The sequence below is a fragment of the Podarcis raffonei genome, chromosome 10, assembly GCF_027172205.1.
Source record: "Podarcis raffonei isolate rPodRaf1 chromosome 10, rPodRaf1.pri, whole genome shotgun sequence".
Lineage (NCBI taxonomy): Eukaryota > Metazoa > Chordata > Lepidosauria > Squamata > Lacertidae > Podarcis > Podarcis raffonei.
The window spans coordinates 34,560,564-34,574,914 of record NC_070611.1 but is presented as its reverse complement, the minus strand read 5'-3'; the positions used below and the strand labels follow the sequence as shown (position 1 = coordinate 34,574,914).

General features: G+C 40.9%; 1 protein-coding gene across 3 annotated transcripts; it reads left to right on the top strand.

Annotated features, from left to right (window-relative positions):
* Positions 1-6,627: 6,627 nt before the first annotated feature.
* KRR1 (KRR1 small subunit processome component homolog) lies at positions 6,628-13,779 on the top strand. Of its 3 annotated transcripts, none has more exons than XM_053406661.1 (10): positions 6,628-6,767; positions 7,594-7,769; positions 8,594-8,728; positions 8,997-9,122; positions 9,302-9,385; positions 10,198-10,254; positions 10,608-10,778; positions 12,039-12,116; positions 12,210-12,303; positions 13,341-13,779. In XM_053406661.1, exons 1-10 carry the CDS (start codon positions 6,689-6,691, stop codon positions 13,472-13,474), a joined length of 1,134 nt encoding a protein of 377 aa, XP_053262636.1. In that variant the 5' UTR covers positions 6,628-6,688; the 3' UTR covers positions 13,475-13,779. The 3 variants fall into 3 exon arrangements, with proteins under 3 accessions (XP_053262636.1, XP_053262634.1, XP_053262637.1); XM_053406659.1 differs by having other exon boundaries at positions 7,591-7,769; XM_053406662.1 differs by lacking the exon at positions 10,198-10,254 and having other exon boundaries at positions 7,591-7,769.
* Positions 13,780-14,351: the final 572 nt, after the last annotated feature.

Genomic DNA, 14,351 nt, shown 5'->3' with positions numbered 1-14,351 from the left:
GAGCACCAGATTTTGGGGGATTTCCACATGCTGACTTTCAAATTGTCTTTGTGTGGCGGCATTTTTGGTTATCAATGGAGCTAGATAGGTGTGGGGTATGGAAGATACGATGTTCGGCAAAACAGCAACACTGACACATCAAGTTCCCTCTGTGTCCCTGTACCCTTTCTGCTGCTTTGGTACATTTGAAAGCACCATTTCAGGCACTCCCAAGTGCTGTGCTTCTCTGGAATCTGGTCTGAAACAAATACGAAGTGATTTTTGTGACTCAAATATCCTTAAAAAATGAGAGGCGAGAGTTCATATTTGGCTTGGGAGAGGAGTTGATAAATGCATCTGTGGTGTTTATTGTCGTTTTCTGAGTGTGCATTTTAAAGTTAAACATTACTAGTTGTGTAAATGATTTTATGTCTACCCAGTGTTTGAGTTTTGTGTGTATGTGGGTGTGCATGCACAAACAAATATGTGTGTATGTGTTTTTAATTTCAGTCAGTAAACTTTTTCATTGATTGGGTAAATCTTACGGCAATAGGGAAATTTAATTACTATCAAAGGAGGATGCTATAGACACCCAGAGTTTAGCATTTATTAGAGGGTTTCAGAATTTCTGTCTAGCTGATTATTTTACTTAACACTTTTAGATTAGTGGCAGGTTTAACCAGCAGTCATCTTCTCCTCTTGACTCTCTTGCAAGCCAAACAAAAATCATCAACCTGCAAAAAGTACAGAAGTCATAATGAAAGGAAAAGAACAAATACTAACCCAGCTTCAAATAAATGGAAAAGACTCCCACCTAGTGGTAGGGATTTAACAAAAGCCCTACCAACAAAAAAATGTTACAAGACATTCCTCTCTTCTCCCACCCTTTGTCTCTTCCACTTTGCACATACAAAACTGTTAGAATCAATTCTCATCTGCATCAACTTTATATGTGTGGGGTTTTTTTTTGGGGGGGGGGCTTTCCAAAAGACAGTTGTTCCAAGAGATGTTAGTAGAGCTTTACCTGCACACACTATACATTTGCCTACAATATTCAGTTCACATTGGGAAATTAAATAGTCGGTGTTGGAAAAGAAGACTGTTATCAGTGTTTGTTTTCCTATACCGGCTGTTTAATTTCTCAATACACTCTGCCCTATCTTTTCAGAGCATTATGTGGTTTCAGGACAAGGTCATGCAAGAAGAAGGAACTGCAAATGAAACAGTCCCAAATCCTTCCTGACCCATTAAACTCTCCCTTTGCATCCTACATCTTCTCACATGTTCCCTGGGTTGCTGAGGATTTATTGCACTAACCCTCTTTAACTATAGAATGCCCAGATTATTGTTCTCAACATCTCCAGATTATAAATGTGTTGTTGTTGTTGTTGTTGTTGTTATTTAAAATGTAATAAAATACAGCCTAACATTATTATAGGGACGCAGGTGGTGCTGTGGGTTAAACAACAGAGCCTAGGACTTGCCGATCAGAAGGTTCGAATCCTGCGACGGGGTGAGCTCCCATTGGTTGGTCCCTGCTCCTGCCCACCTAGCAGTTTGAAAGCACATCAAAGTGCAAGTAGATAAATAGGTACTGCTCCAGCGGAAGGGTAAACGGCGTTTCCGTGCGCTGCTCTGGTTCTCCAGAAGCGGCTTAGTCATGCTGGCCACATGACCCGGAAGCTGTACGCCGGCTCCCTCGGCCAATAAAGAGAGATGAGCGCCGCAACCCCAGAGTCGGCCATGACTGGACCTAATGATCAATGGTCGCTTTACCTTTTTAACATTATTATAGGACTATCACACTCTGTCAAGAATCTGGCAGTAGTATGAGACTCAGTGCAATCCTATAAATGTATATTTGTACTAAAGTCGAACTGTGTTCAGTGAAGCTTCTCAGAGTAAGCTTTAATTCATTCCTATGAATAAAAGCAATAGCTCTAAAATCACACTTCATTTGCTTTTGGTTTATTTTTGCTCATATTTGAAAAGCCTCATATTTTGCTCACATTCTGAAAGAGGAATGTTCTGTGAGAGAGAGAAGGGTTAAGGTATCCGTTTCTGGAAGTGATTGCCAATTAACTGTGGACATTTTTAATCAGTGGGAAATCTTTGATGTAATGAGTTCAGAGCAGTAGAGGCAGCAGGAAAACCTGAAGGACTGGACAGATTCTCTTTGTTGCTGCCACAGCTTGGGGGCCATATGGTACTGTTTTTTTATATACGATATGATTTTATTGTGAATTATTATTATGAATTAATATTTTAAATGTTCAATTTAAGAGCGGTTTACTAAATCATCAGAATGTGGGAATGCAGTGTGTCATGTCCCCCCCACCCCTGTATTAATTGATGAACATTTGTTTGCAATATATTGTTATGAATTCGGAGGCGGGGTAAACTATATATTCCTGGAATACCTAGCTAGCTACCCAATGAGGTGATAGTCTAGGTAATGGGCCATTAAGAAAACAAAGGAAGTGGCTCAGTGCCAGAGAACAAAGGGATGGGCCCTCTCCCTCAACTCACTGGCAATTAGAAAGATAAAGACCAAAAGAAAAGCTGAGGGATTTGAGCTAGAAGCTAGATGCAGGAAGCACCAGGCTGCAAAGCTGGAGAGGCAGAGTGATGCCTGATTTCTGTTGGAATCCAAGGCTGCAGCTATGGGGGAAGCAAGGCCCCCTTGGGGTGTTAATGCTGTGAGCCCCTCCATCGTTCAGGTCGTACATATGTGTGAACAAACCATATATCATAAAAACACCACAGTCTCTGCTGTCCCTCATTCCGAAGGAAACACAAACCCTGGGTAAGCACCTGGCACCCCTGGAATCTTGCAGTGCTCAGAGACTGGTGTGGTGTGCAACAATATATTTTTGCAAAGGGCCCCAGCAATTTTTAAGAGGGCATGTTGCTGACTTGTTTTCCAACAGACTTCAAGGATTCTTCCTGTTTAATATGCCGGGGGGGGGGGGATGAGACGGAATACCTGCTTGGCATGCATACAAGAACTCGCCACCAAACTATCAGCAAGATCAGCATATTTTGTACTTCACGGATCATATTGAATATTCATGTGTGTTCTTTAAAAGCTCTCTAGGTTATAGTTGAATCTAATATAGTGGAGTTGTAACCTTTTCTCAATTACAAAGCTATGAAAGCTTCTATATGATTCATTGGGCACTAGGCAATTGTAATGGTGAAGATAATCTATACAGGGCACACAACCGAAGCGTGCCAGACAAAAGCATCTCTCTCAGGCTCCAAGTAATTGAATTTTACAGGACAGTGTAACGAACGAAAGCAATCCGATCACCTAGGACATTAAAGACCCTATTTCCAGAAAACTGGCTATGTGTGAAATAATCATAATGTCTCTTAGCAAGGAGAGAAATGTAAATTTCTCGGGGGTATATAATAAGTGGTACAGTAAAGTGCCACACGAAAAGGAAACCAATAGAACAAGGAACTGCACTCAAAGGTTCACCACTCTATCTGTCTTGCTGCCGCTGAGTTTCAAGGTTGGAAAAAGTTGCAGTGGCTGCTACTGGTAATGCTTCAAGGAGAAGGCCATGTTGCTAGCTCAGTTCAAGCTGCTGACCTACTAAATCCCTCCCCCCACCCAGCCAGGAATCCAAGGGCTCACCATCTGAGACTCAGAGAAGCTTCATGAGGTTTGCATAATATGCTCATTTGCATATGGCATTTCATTATGGTTCGATCATAAGGTTACTGAGAAAGCAGGCTTTGTGATTGTTTGAAAGTGATTTAGTGTAGCATTTATAGAAGCATTCCCACCCCCGTGTTGTCCTTCTCGAGGAAACAAGATGACGAAGACTGCCCAGATAGCTCAGTTGGTTAGAGCATGGTGCTGATAATGCCAAGGATGCCGGTTTGATCCCCTTAGAGGATGGCTGCAGGGGGTGGGACTTTCAACTCTATGATTCTAGGTATTTCTGTTCTGATATATACTGAGTGGTCTATTCATGTACAGATACAATCACTGCATTTATCCAACTCCCGCCTTGAATGGTTAGAACTTATGATATATAGAACACAGGGAAATCAGAGTCTTAATTGGAATTTCTTTTATTATTATTTTTATTTCCTTTATTCTTAGACTGAGAATTGCAGTAAGAGAGCAATTGTTGTATAGTTGCTAGAGCATTGGACTGAGAAGGCCTGTGTTTGAATCTCTGCTCCAGGTGACTTTGGGGAAATCAGAGTTTCTCGGCCTCACATACCTCTCTTAGGCATGTTGTAGGGATACTATGGATCATTCACTCAATGTATGCCACCCTTAGCCTAAGGAAAGAAGGGTGGAATGAAAATGGATATTTGCAGATGTGAAGTGCTTCACATTGAAAAGCCATTCTAAATGAAGCTGAGAGTAAGCTCCTGAGTCACCCCCCAAACCTTTTATATCCACATCCATATGTGCACATGACTGCCAAAAAAATTCCTTTTTGAGGAATAAAGATGTCCTGAACATTTGAATAACCACATTCTTTTTTTTCCTTCTTTTTTACAAATAGGAGTACTGAAGTGTCATATAGGTAGTTAGCTACCTAAAAAGACACTAAAAAGTCTGGTTGTAACCAGAGGATTTGAATAACTAAGGCTTGGATATGCATTGTGAGTTGAAGCCATTTTTGCTAAGTAAATTTTCACCAAATGAACAGTGAATTCTAGTCTGAGAACATGGAGTTCTTTAAAAGTTTAGGTCCTCGCTTGCTGAAACTGACCTCAAATGATTGCCCAAACTCAGTAAGATTTATTTCCATGTTTGGAAGGATATCACATTCTTTTTATTGTTGTGGGACATGCATGGTAAATCTTGGGCTTTGATGAAGTAAAATATGCTAGCAGTACAGAGATGTGTATGTAAAATGTAACATTAGTGAGAAATACAATCAGTAGCTACATGTATTGAATACATGTATCAGTACAATCCTTTCCTTTTGGGGGCGGGGAGGGGGTACATCAAGGTTTCAGTGCCTGCTTTGAAGTTAGGGATAAAAGTACTTTGTTCCGCTGCATATTTACCTGAAACTGATTGCTACTGAGTTCAAACGGATTTATTCCGTTGTAAACGACTATCGGGTTTCAGACTGCCGTTTCAGTATGAATTACTTTTGAGATTCATACATGCTGCATATCTAACAGGGGTGCCGACTTGAATAAAATATTGGGGAGGTAAACCCTGCCCCAGGGACGCGGGTGGCGCAGTGGGTAAAACCTCAGAGCCTAGGGCTTGCCAATCGCATGGTCAGCGGTTCGAATCCCCGCGGCGGGATGAGCTCCCGTCTTTCGGTCCCAGCTCCTGCCCACCTAGCAGTTCGAAAGCACCCCTAAGTGCAAGTAGATAAATAGGTACCGCTTTATAGTGGGAAGGTAAACGGTGTTTCCGTGTGCTGCGCTGGTGCCGGCTCGCCAGAGCAGCTTCGTCACACTGGCCACGTGACCCGGAAGTGTCTCCAGACAGTGCTGGCCCCCGGCCTCTTAAGTGAGATGGGCACACAACCCTAGAGTCGGACACGACTGGCCCGCACGGGCAGGGGTACCTTTACCTTTTACCTAAACCCTGCCCCACACAATCGATCACAAGATGTGGGGTACGCATACTATTTGAATGGCAACTTTTGGGGGGCAGGGCAGCCCCCCAAATATTTTATGGGGGGCCCTAGGAGTTGGCTCCTTTGTCTAATCACTATGCATGACTTGGTGCAATGGTCTGATCCTGAGAGTCGGTACCAAAGGAGGAGATTTAAAAGGTAATACATTTTAAAGGTAAAGGTACCCCTGCCCATACGGGCCAGTCTTGACAGACTCTAGGGTTGTGCGCTCATCTCACTCTAGAGGCCGGGAGCCAGCGCTGTCCGAAGACACTTCCGGGTCACGTGGCCAGTGTGACAAGCTGCATCTGGCGAGCCAGCGCACCACACTGAACGCCGTTTACCTTCCCGCTGGTAAGCGGTCCCTATTTATCTACTTGCACCCAGGGGTGTTTTCGAACTGCTAGGTTGGCAGGCGCTGGGACCGAACGACGGGAGCGCACCCCGCCGTGGGATTCGAACCGCCGACCATGCGATCGGCAAGTCCTAGGCGCTGAGGTTTTACCCACAGCGCCACCCGCATCCCTTGTAATACATTTTAGGAGAGACCTATTTCTTTTGGTAAAACGAGCGTGCAAAGTTCCGAAACAGCAAAACTGCAATCGCGCTCTGAATCTGTTGCGGGTTGCCTTGGCAGCGGCAACACACACAAAAAAGAAACCCGCGTGCACCGCGGTTTATATGCGTCCAGGAGCTAATGCTGAAAACTGCAAAGCCCAGAAAGCATGGCTGCTGGGCGGGGCTGGGAGCAGTAAGAGGCCATAGAGGTGGAAAGAACAAGAGTCGCGCCCCATCTCAATCCTAAAAATAGAATGAGGTTTCCACTTCCAACGCAGAGTAAAGTGCTTTTTTTAAAACAACAACCACCTTGCTATGGGATGAGTTGGCGCAATGGCACGATAGTCCTAGAAAACCTGTGGCGGCTTTTCGCTTTTTGGTTCCGTCAAGCTTTCAGCCTGTTCTCTATTTTCCTATCTCTACATGACAAATCCTAGAGGCAAGATGGCGGCTCCCAGGAGGCATCGCGCTCTTCCTCTTTCGTGCTGCGCTTCCGGATCGCCCGTGTGGAGCGTTTGCCGGGTGGAGCGAGGGGCACCATGGCGACCCCCAAGGAGGCTGAGAGTGGGGAGGGAGCCGCGGGGGGGAGGACCCCCAAGGCCAAGAAAGCGAGCAAAGGTAACGTCATATCCCCACCCCACGCGAAGGCGTTTCACGTGGGTTCCTCCCGCCACGTGTGGCGCCTTTTCAGGCTTGGGTCTGTTTTGGTCGCTTCGTCTTCTATAGACCCCCGTGAAACCCGCCTTGGTCTTGGCACGCCTTGGCTGCTTTTGTTGTTGTTGTTAGTGCCTTGTTTCCTTTGGGGGAGAGGGAAGAAGGATTAGGAATGAGTATTTAAAAAACTTCTTGTTTGTGTTTTTCAATAATAATAATATTTATTTTTTATACCCTACCCATCTGGCTGGGTTTCCCCAGCCACTCTGGGCAGCTTTCAACAAAAGATTAAAAATACATTAAAAACTTCATTAAAAACTTCGCTAAACAAGGCTGCCTTCAGATGTCTTCTCAGGTAGTTGTTTATTTCTTTGACATCTGATGTCTGCTTCTTGGGAAACATATAGAGATTGCGCTATTTTCTGGTGGTGTGAGCTTTCCTGGCATGCAGAAAAGTGGTGCCCGGTGGGTAGAGGACTAAATCGAGGCCGAGACGGATAACACGAGTGTGAACAAACTTGTAATAGTAATGTTTTGCATGGGAATGATTTCCTAGAAGCCAAGTTGCATATGTTTCTTTAAGGTTGTGGTTTGGAATATTGCAGGGCATTTTTGTACCCTGATTTATTTTTTTTACAGCTGTTGTACTGCACCTCACGTGTTTTTCTCACTTCAGAGTTCAGAAAAAGTCTAGAGCGATAGTTGTGGCACCTTCCTTGGTCTCTCCTGCATAACACCCTTCCCACTTTTTCATTTAGGGAAAACTAATATGTTTCTTTATTGCTAGCAGTGGACGATTCTGAACTTCTCACTGTTCCTGATGGGTGGAAAGAGCCAGCATTTGCAAGAGAAGATAATCCTAGAGGTCTCCTGGAAGAAAGCAGCTTTGCCACTCTGTTCCCAAAATACAGAGAAGCTTATCTGAAAGAATGCTGGCCACTGGTGCAGAAAACTTTGACGGAACATGTAAGAATACTTTCTATTCTTAAATGGAGTGTGTTAACTTTCTACTTAAGAGTCTAGATTGCTGATGGCCCAGGTTGTGTTCTTATTTCTGCTTCCATGAATGGAAATGGGCACAGGTTTCAAGCTACTTAAAATAATAAATGACTGTTTTCACAGCATTTTACATTACTCTGTGAGCATCTAGCTACTGTTTAGAAGTTGGAGCAGCCTGCAAGATCCATTGGAAATAAATCACATGTGTCTCTGCAGCAGATGTTTGAAGTAACATGAGATCTATGTGATGTTAATGGACATTTTTGCAGTTAGCAGGAATAATTATTGGGGAATCCTTAATGCAGGTTGCACATTTTGTTTGGAGGGTCCTTTGGCCAATATGTTCTCAATGGGATTTTTTATCTGCATGTGTCCACTTCCTCCTCATTGTTGCAAGTTCATTTGGCTGCCTCTCTGGGCCCATTCTGACCTCTTTTCAGAGGGAGAGGACAAGCCATGTGCAGATTACTGTTCTTCTTTGCTCCTCTCTTTGTTCTTTCACTCAGAGAGAGTAGGTAAATAAGCTGCAAAAGCAAGGAGGAACAGCAGTAACAAGACCAAGAATGATCTTCCTACTGGAGCATGAAACCAGTCCTGAAAGTCCTGTTAATTTAAAAAATACATTTTCTTTACAATTCCTATGTCATGAAAATTATCGAAATAACTTCTTTTTTGTTCGTTTGGTATTCATATATATTCTGACTGTAAAATTTGTTTTTCAATTTAAAATTCTGAGGCTGTTAAACAGTAAAGTTTCTATATAGCCTGTTACTTCCATCTTTGTCTTACAGCACATCAATGCAGCTTTAGACTTAATAGAAGGAAGCATGACTGTCAGCACAACAAAGAAGACCTTTGACCCATATATAATCATCAGAGCCAGAGACTTAATAAAGCTTTTAGCAAGAAGTGTTCCATTTGAGCAGGTTTGTTCAGTGATAAAATAATTGTGGTCTGCCATTGCTACATTTCTATTAAATTGTCGATTAATATTGTCAGGAAAAAACCCCCACAAATCTGTGAATTAATAATCTGATAGATATCCTGGATTTATTAGAATAGTCATTTACTGGAAGTGGCAGTCTAACTTGAATATAGAATCGTTTTGCAGAATAGTTTCTCAGAGTGAAGTGATATTAAATATCTTTCTGCCTATATTTGTGTCTGTTTAACTGTCTCTGCTGTTCCATTTAGGCTGTACGTATCCTTGAAGATGACGTTGCATGTGACATCATTAAAATTGGGTCCTTGGTCAGAAACAGAGAAAGATTTATAAAAAGAAGACAAAGACTTATTGGTCCCAATGGATCTACTCTCAAGGTTGGTCTTACATACTTACTGATCAATCATATGCATGTTTACTTAGAAATAAGTCAAAGTCTGTGCAGTGGGTTTTACTTCCTGTGCGTGAATTTAAGACTGAAGCCTTAGCGTTTGTTAAGAAAGCTGCTTACATGATTTGAGTCCTGAAATATTTCCCATATCTTTTTCTGACATAGGCCCTGGAACTGCTAACAAACTGCTACATTATGGTTCAGGGAAATACTGTTTCAGCTCTTGGACCTTTTAATGGCTTAAAAGAGGTAAGATCTCTTTTCCACAGGAAATAATGTTTTAGAAGTTCCATGCATTTAACCCCCTCCCCCCAAATCTGGTAATTATACCTTATTTAAATGTTCAGTTTTTGTCCAAGGAATTCACTTTGTTATTACACTGTTGGTCGCTGGCATAGAACTTTTATCATGCAGCTAAGTTCTGTGGTCCTTTTGTACAGGGCGAGTCCTTTAAAAGAGGCCCCGTGGATACAGAGTACACATGTTCCATGGGGCCTTTTTTAAAAGGCTCACCCTGTATTAGACAAAAAGTGCTTTAAGCACCAAGTATTTGCATCCATGCAAGCTGCAAAGTAGTGGAAGTGCACTAGGACAAGTGGAAAACATGATGACAAAGTTTTTGCTACACACAAATTTCCTTACATGGGTGCAGTATTGCTTCAGGGTACAAGTACCAAAAATCTTACTATTGCTTAAACCAGGCTTCCTCAGCCTCGGCCCTCCAGATGTTTTTGGCCTACAGTTCCCATGATCCCTAGCTACCAGGACCAGTGGTCACGGATGATGGGAACTGTAGTCTCAAAACATCTGGAGGGCCGAGGTTGAGGAAGCCTGGCTTAAATTGTCCATAGCATGCAAGCTTTTGTGTAAACTAAAGGATCAGTTTGTCAGTCTGCTTCTTCTGAATCTTAGTGAATGGTTCTGAAAAGATCAATTAAATATAAGATTAATAAGCTTTGCTTATTGAAATAGGCTTGTTCTTAGTATTATCTTTTAAAATACAGTGGTTTATAAATTTAGCCATTAAAACTACTCCATTTGCATTCTTAAAAAAAATCTAGGTTAGGAAAGTTGTTCTTGATACAATGAAGAATATTCATCCCATATACAATATCAAGGTGAGTGCAGTTTTCTTTATTGTATAAGATGTTTTATGTAAGTATCACTCTTTCCTTACTGTAACAATTTTCAGTTGAGGTGCTGGTTACCTTTTAAACATTCTCCTATAACAAAATTCTTTTGTCATTGGTCATGTTAAAAAACATGAAAAGAACATGGCATAATTAGGCTTGGTTACTTAGTTTATAAATTTGATCATTCTCACATTTGATACCTTATGTTATCTGCTATAATTAAATTATGTTGTTTTTATCTACTATAACCTCGTTTTCCCTGTCTCTGAATGTATTTTTTTAAAAGGAGCAGAGCAAATACTATGTTCTAATTTCTTGTTGTTTTAATGTGATTGAAGACTCTGATGATTAAAAGGGAATTGTCAAAAGACCCCGAATTACGATTGCAGAACTGGGAACGGTTTTTGCCTAAATTCAAACACAAGAATTTAAACAAACGCAAAGAACCACAGAAGAAAAATGTCAAGAAGGAATATACTCCCTTCCCACCTCCACAACCAGAGAGTCAGGTCTGTTATATCTCACTTGAATTTTACTGCAGAACATTGATGAGTTTGAATTAAATTGATTGCACGTCAAGGAATCCAAATATACATTTAAAAGGGAATTTGCTTGCCTTTCTGTCCCAACAAAGGAAATCTCAAGGCAGTGGCAAAGAAGAATTAATATTCAGAAGAGTAGAATGCTATCTACAATCTATATAAAAGTGTTGCAGTCCTAACACTTGACAGAGCTGTGCAGTGTTCACAGCATCTAGAGCTCCACTGCTTGTGCCAGCCAGTGGCTTGAAAAAGTCTATATGTTTCCTGTGCCAGCTCTAGGTTGTCACAGCAAACCAGCCTAAATGAAGCCCCTTGCTATAGTTTGCTGGAAGCTGAAGCAGCTTAGGAACCAGGGCTGCTTCTTGCTGACAGAGGCAGACATAACTCTTCTGCTTCACTCAAGACCACCTCTAGTTTGGTGGATCAGGGGTTTGGATTGCTCTGTATTGCAGTTGACAATTTCCTACCAGAACGATAGCAAATGTATGCAGGCTGTTTTGAATTTATTTTGTTTCACTTAGCTGTGAGTGAAAATTATGCTGGCTTTAGGGTGGGCAGTTGAGAAAGGAAAACAGGGCTTCTGCATTCTTAATAGTCATGTAACGGGAAATTTCAGCAGGGGTTGCTTACATGTTAAGTTAACCCCCTGCTGAAATTTCCATGATCACTGTTGATGGGTTTAGTGAGTTGTAGTGTTTAATAAATGTTTCCTCATATGTACAAATGACTGCACAGTTGCATATTTATTTGGTATTGGTGATTAAATATTATTTAGTATTATTTATAAAGACATTTTAGTTTTTATTAAACAGTTTAAGTAAAACAGTTTAAGCTACCATTCAGTTTTAAAACTCACACGACCATTCATATAAAATTATTTGCCATACAAAAGAAATTTGCTGATTGCTTGACTCTGCATGCTTCACTCAGAAATAAGTCCCATTGAGTTAAGTGGATTTTATTCATAATACTGTACAGTATATGGGTATTAGAACTGCAGTCTAAGTTATGGTAGTACTTAATCCATTTATGATCCTTTGTGTATTGTGTGCTCATACATAAAACCTTGAATTTGCTGGAGCTTCATTTCAATATGTACTTTTGGGAGAAAGGAAAGAATACAGATTTAATGAATTTTTTTAAAAAATGCTTTCTGATTATTATTTTATAGTTTTTTAAAAAAATATTCAGTATGGAACATGCTAATCATAATTTTTATTTTTACAGATTGATAAGGAATTGGCAAGTGGTGAATATTTCTTGAAAGAAAGTCAAAAGAAGCGTAAGAGGGTAGAGGAGATAAAGGTACGGCCACTCTGGTGTCTTTTGAAGTTGTTTTAAAATATGCATGTTAATTGTATGTGCTCTGTCTGAAATGTATGACCTTTTTAAACTTAGGCAAAACAAGCAGAAGCAATCAGTCGGAGTCAAGAAGAGAGAAACAAAGCTTTTATTCCACCCAAGGAAAAAACAGTTGTAAAACCAAAGAAAGGTAAGATGAGTTCAAATTATTGTTTGTTGTAAAAAACAACACCTTTTATAATTGAGTTCTCTTTTCAGTATTGACATGATGAAGGGAAATTATTTTGGCCTTTCTGTGTAATGAATTAACATTGGTCTTCTATGTTGACATAGTAACAAGTCTTCTGAGGAAGAGAAAAGTGAAGAATTATGTTTCTGGTTAGTGATGTATCACACCAAAGGCTCATCTCGTCTAGCATCCTGTTCTCACAGAGGCCAAACAGGCCTGCTGCAAGGCCATGAGCCCACCCTGAGTGCTGCATCCATGCTGCCTGTCCCACTTGTGATTCCTAGCAGCTTGTGTATGGAAGCATACAGTTTTGCTACCGCCAGGGGAGGGAAAACATAGCCAGTATGGCTAGTAGTCATTGATGGCTTTAACATTAATGAAGGATAACACCAAGTAACAAGTAGTGCCATAGTTCTGGGGAGTTGCTTCAAACTACTTGATCATTTTGGTTGCTTATTTTTGAACCTTTTCCAGCGCTACAGTATAATTTTGAGGTGAGAGGACCAGAACTGTTCACAGTATTTCAGATGCAGTTGCACTATATATTTGTTTAATGGCACTGTATTGGCAGTTGTATTTTTTTAATCCCTTTCTTAATGACTGCTAATGTAAATTGCTTTTCACAGCTGCAACACACAGGGTCAACACTGTAGTCAAAGTTAGTCCTGTGGTTAAGGAAGAGAGCCTTTAACCACCATCACAGGTTCCGATGACACACTAAACCCAAATCTTTGCTTAACTGCCATCCTGTGCTGCCCTAAAAGAGCCTGAGGAGGAGCAAAGTTGGTGCCATCTCTTCTCTGGGAGGCAGTACATTCACATGGTCATGGTAATTCACTCTAGCCGATCATGACATGTGAATCAGGACAGTTTGCTAAGCACAACTTGATGTCATGTTACTTGGTTCAGTGGATGTGTGTAAAAGTTTTGAATATACATTGGGTCCAATTTGTTTACCTACAAATACATAACCCATATTTTATCTTTTTTTTATGTAGCTTTGGCTGAAACAAAAATTGATATCCAAGCTATTAAAGAAAAGGTTAAAAAGGCAAAGAAGAAGAAGTTGGGAGCACTTCCAGAGGAAGAAGTAAAGTTAAAAATTGCAGCAGATGCAAAGAAAAAGAAATGATCTTTCCTTAAGGTTGTAGTGCTCCATTTTTTTTCCCTGGAGGAAGTTTTCATAAACTGCAGATTTATAACTGACTAGATGCATTGTCGTAGTGCACATCAAACTACTTGCAAATTTTGCTTTCTCTGTGGCCTGGAAAACCCCCTCAGTGATTTCAAGGTTTGCAGAAAGTAAAATTGGCAGCTTGTTCTTTGCATTGAAAGTTTTTGGTATGAAGGTTTTTAGCATACACAATATTACCAGATATTATTTTGTACAGTATATTGTGGTGTCATTTGTCAGAATGAATGGAAACACTTACCACAGCCTTATACGTGTTGCACACCTTTCAATCCCTGACCTCTGTGGGGAAAGTCTGCCAGGGGGCTTCTACTTGGTTTTGTTGAATCTGTGCCGTCACAAGTCCTGTTTTATCAGGTCTCCCTTATGGTATAGAGTATTCATATCTCTTGCAGGCCTTTCCTCTGTAACAGAGGAATTTGGGGTGGGGATGCAGTAGTTGTGAGGATAGCAAAGCAAGACTTGTTTGCATGCCCACTCTATCCAGCTACCTGCACACCTGTACTTGGCATTTATTTGTGGTATTGTGATGTGTGACTTATGGAAAGAAGGCAGAGTCTGAGAAAATGTTAAATCTTATTTTCCCCAAGTGCTGTTTACATTTTAGACCCTTCCAACAATTTACATTATCACTGCTCATTTTTAAAATAATACAACATTTTATTAATATTGTTGTCAAGATGTCATAAATTATGCCTCCGTTATGCTTTATTGATGTACATGAACACATAACAAATGCATTAAAATCAGGTAAGTAAAGAAATAACCCACCCCAGAAACAGACATCACTTTTGAACCATGAACTAAAGGGTGCATT

Excerpts from the sequence above, each read along its gene's own strand:
- KRR1 (XM_053406659.1), top strand. The coding sequence starts at position 6,689 with ATGGCGACCCCCAAGGAGGCTGAGAGTGGGGAGGGAGCCGCGGGGGGG. Across the intron at positions 8,729-8,996 it reads GAAGTGTTCCATTTGAGCAG|GCTGTACGTATCCTTGAAGA; the intron begins GTTTGTTCAGTG and ends TGTTCCATTTAG. Across the intron at positions 10,779-12,038 it reads CTCCACAACCAGAGAGTCAG|ATTGATAAGGAATTGGCAAG; the intron begins GTCTGTTATATC and ends TTATTTTTACAG.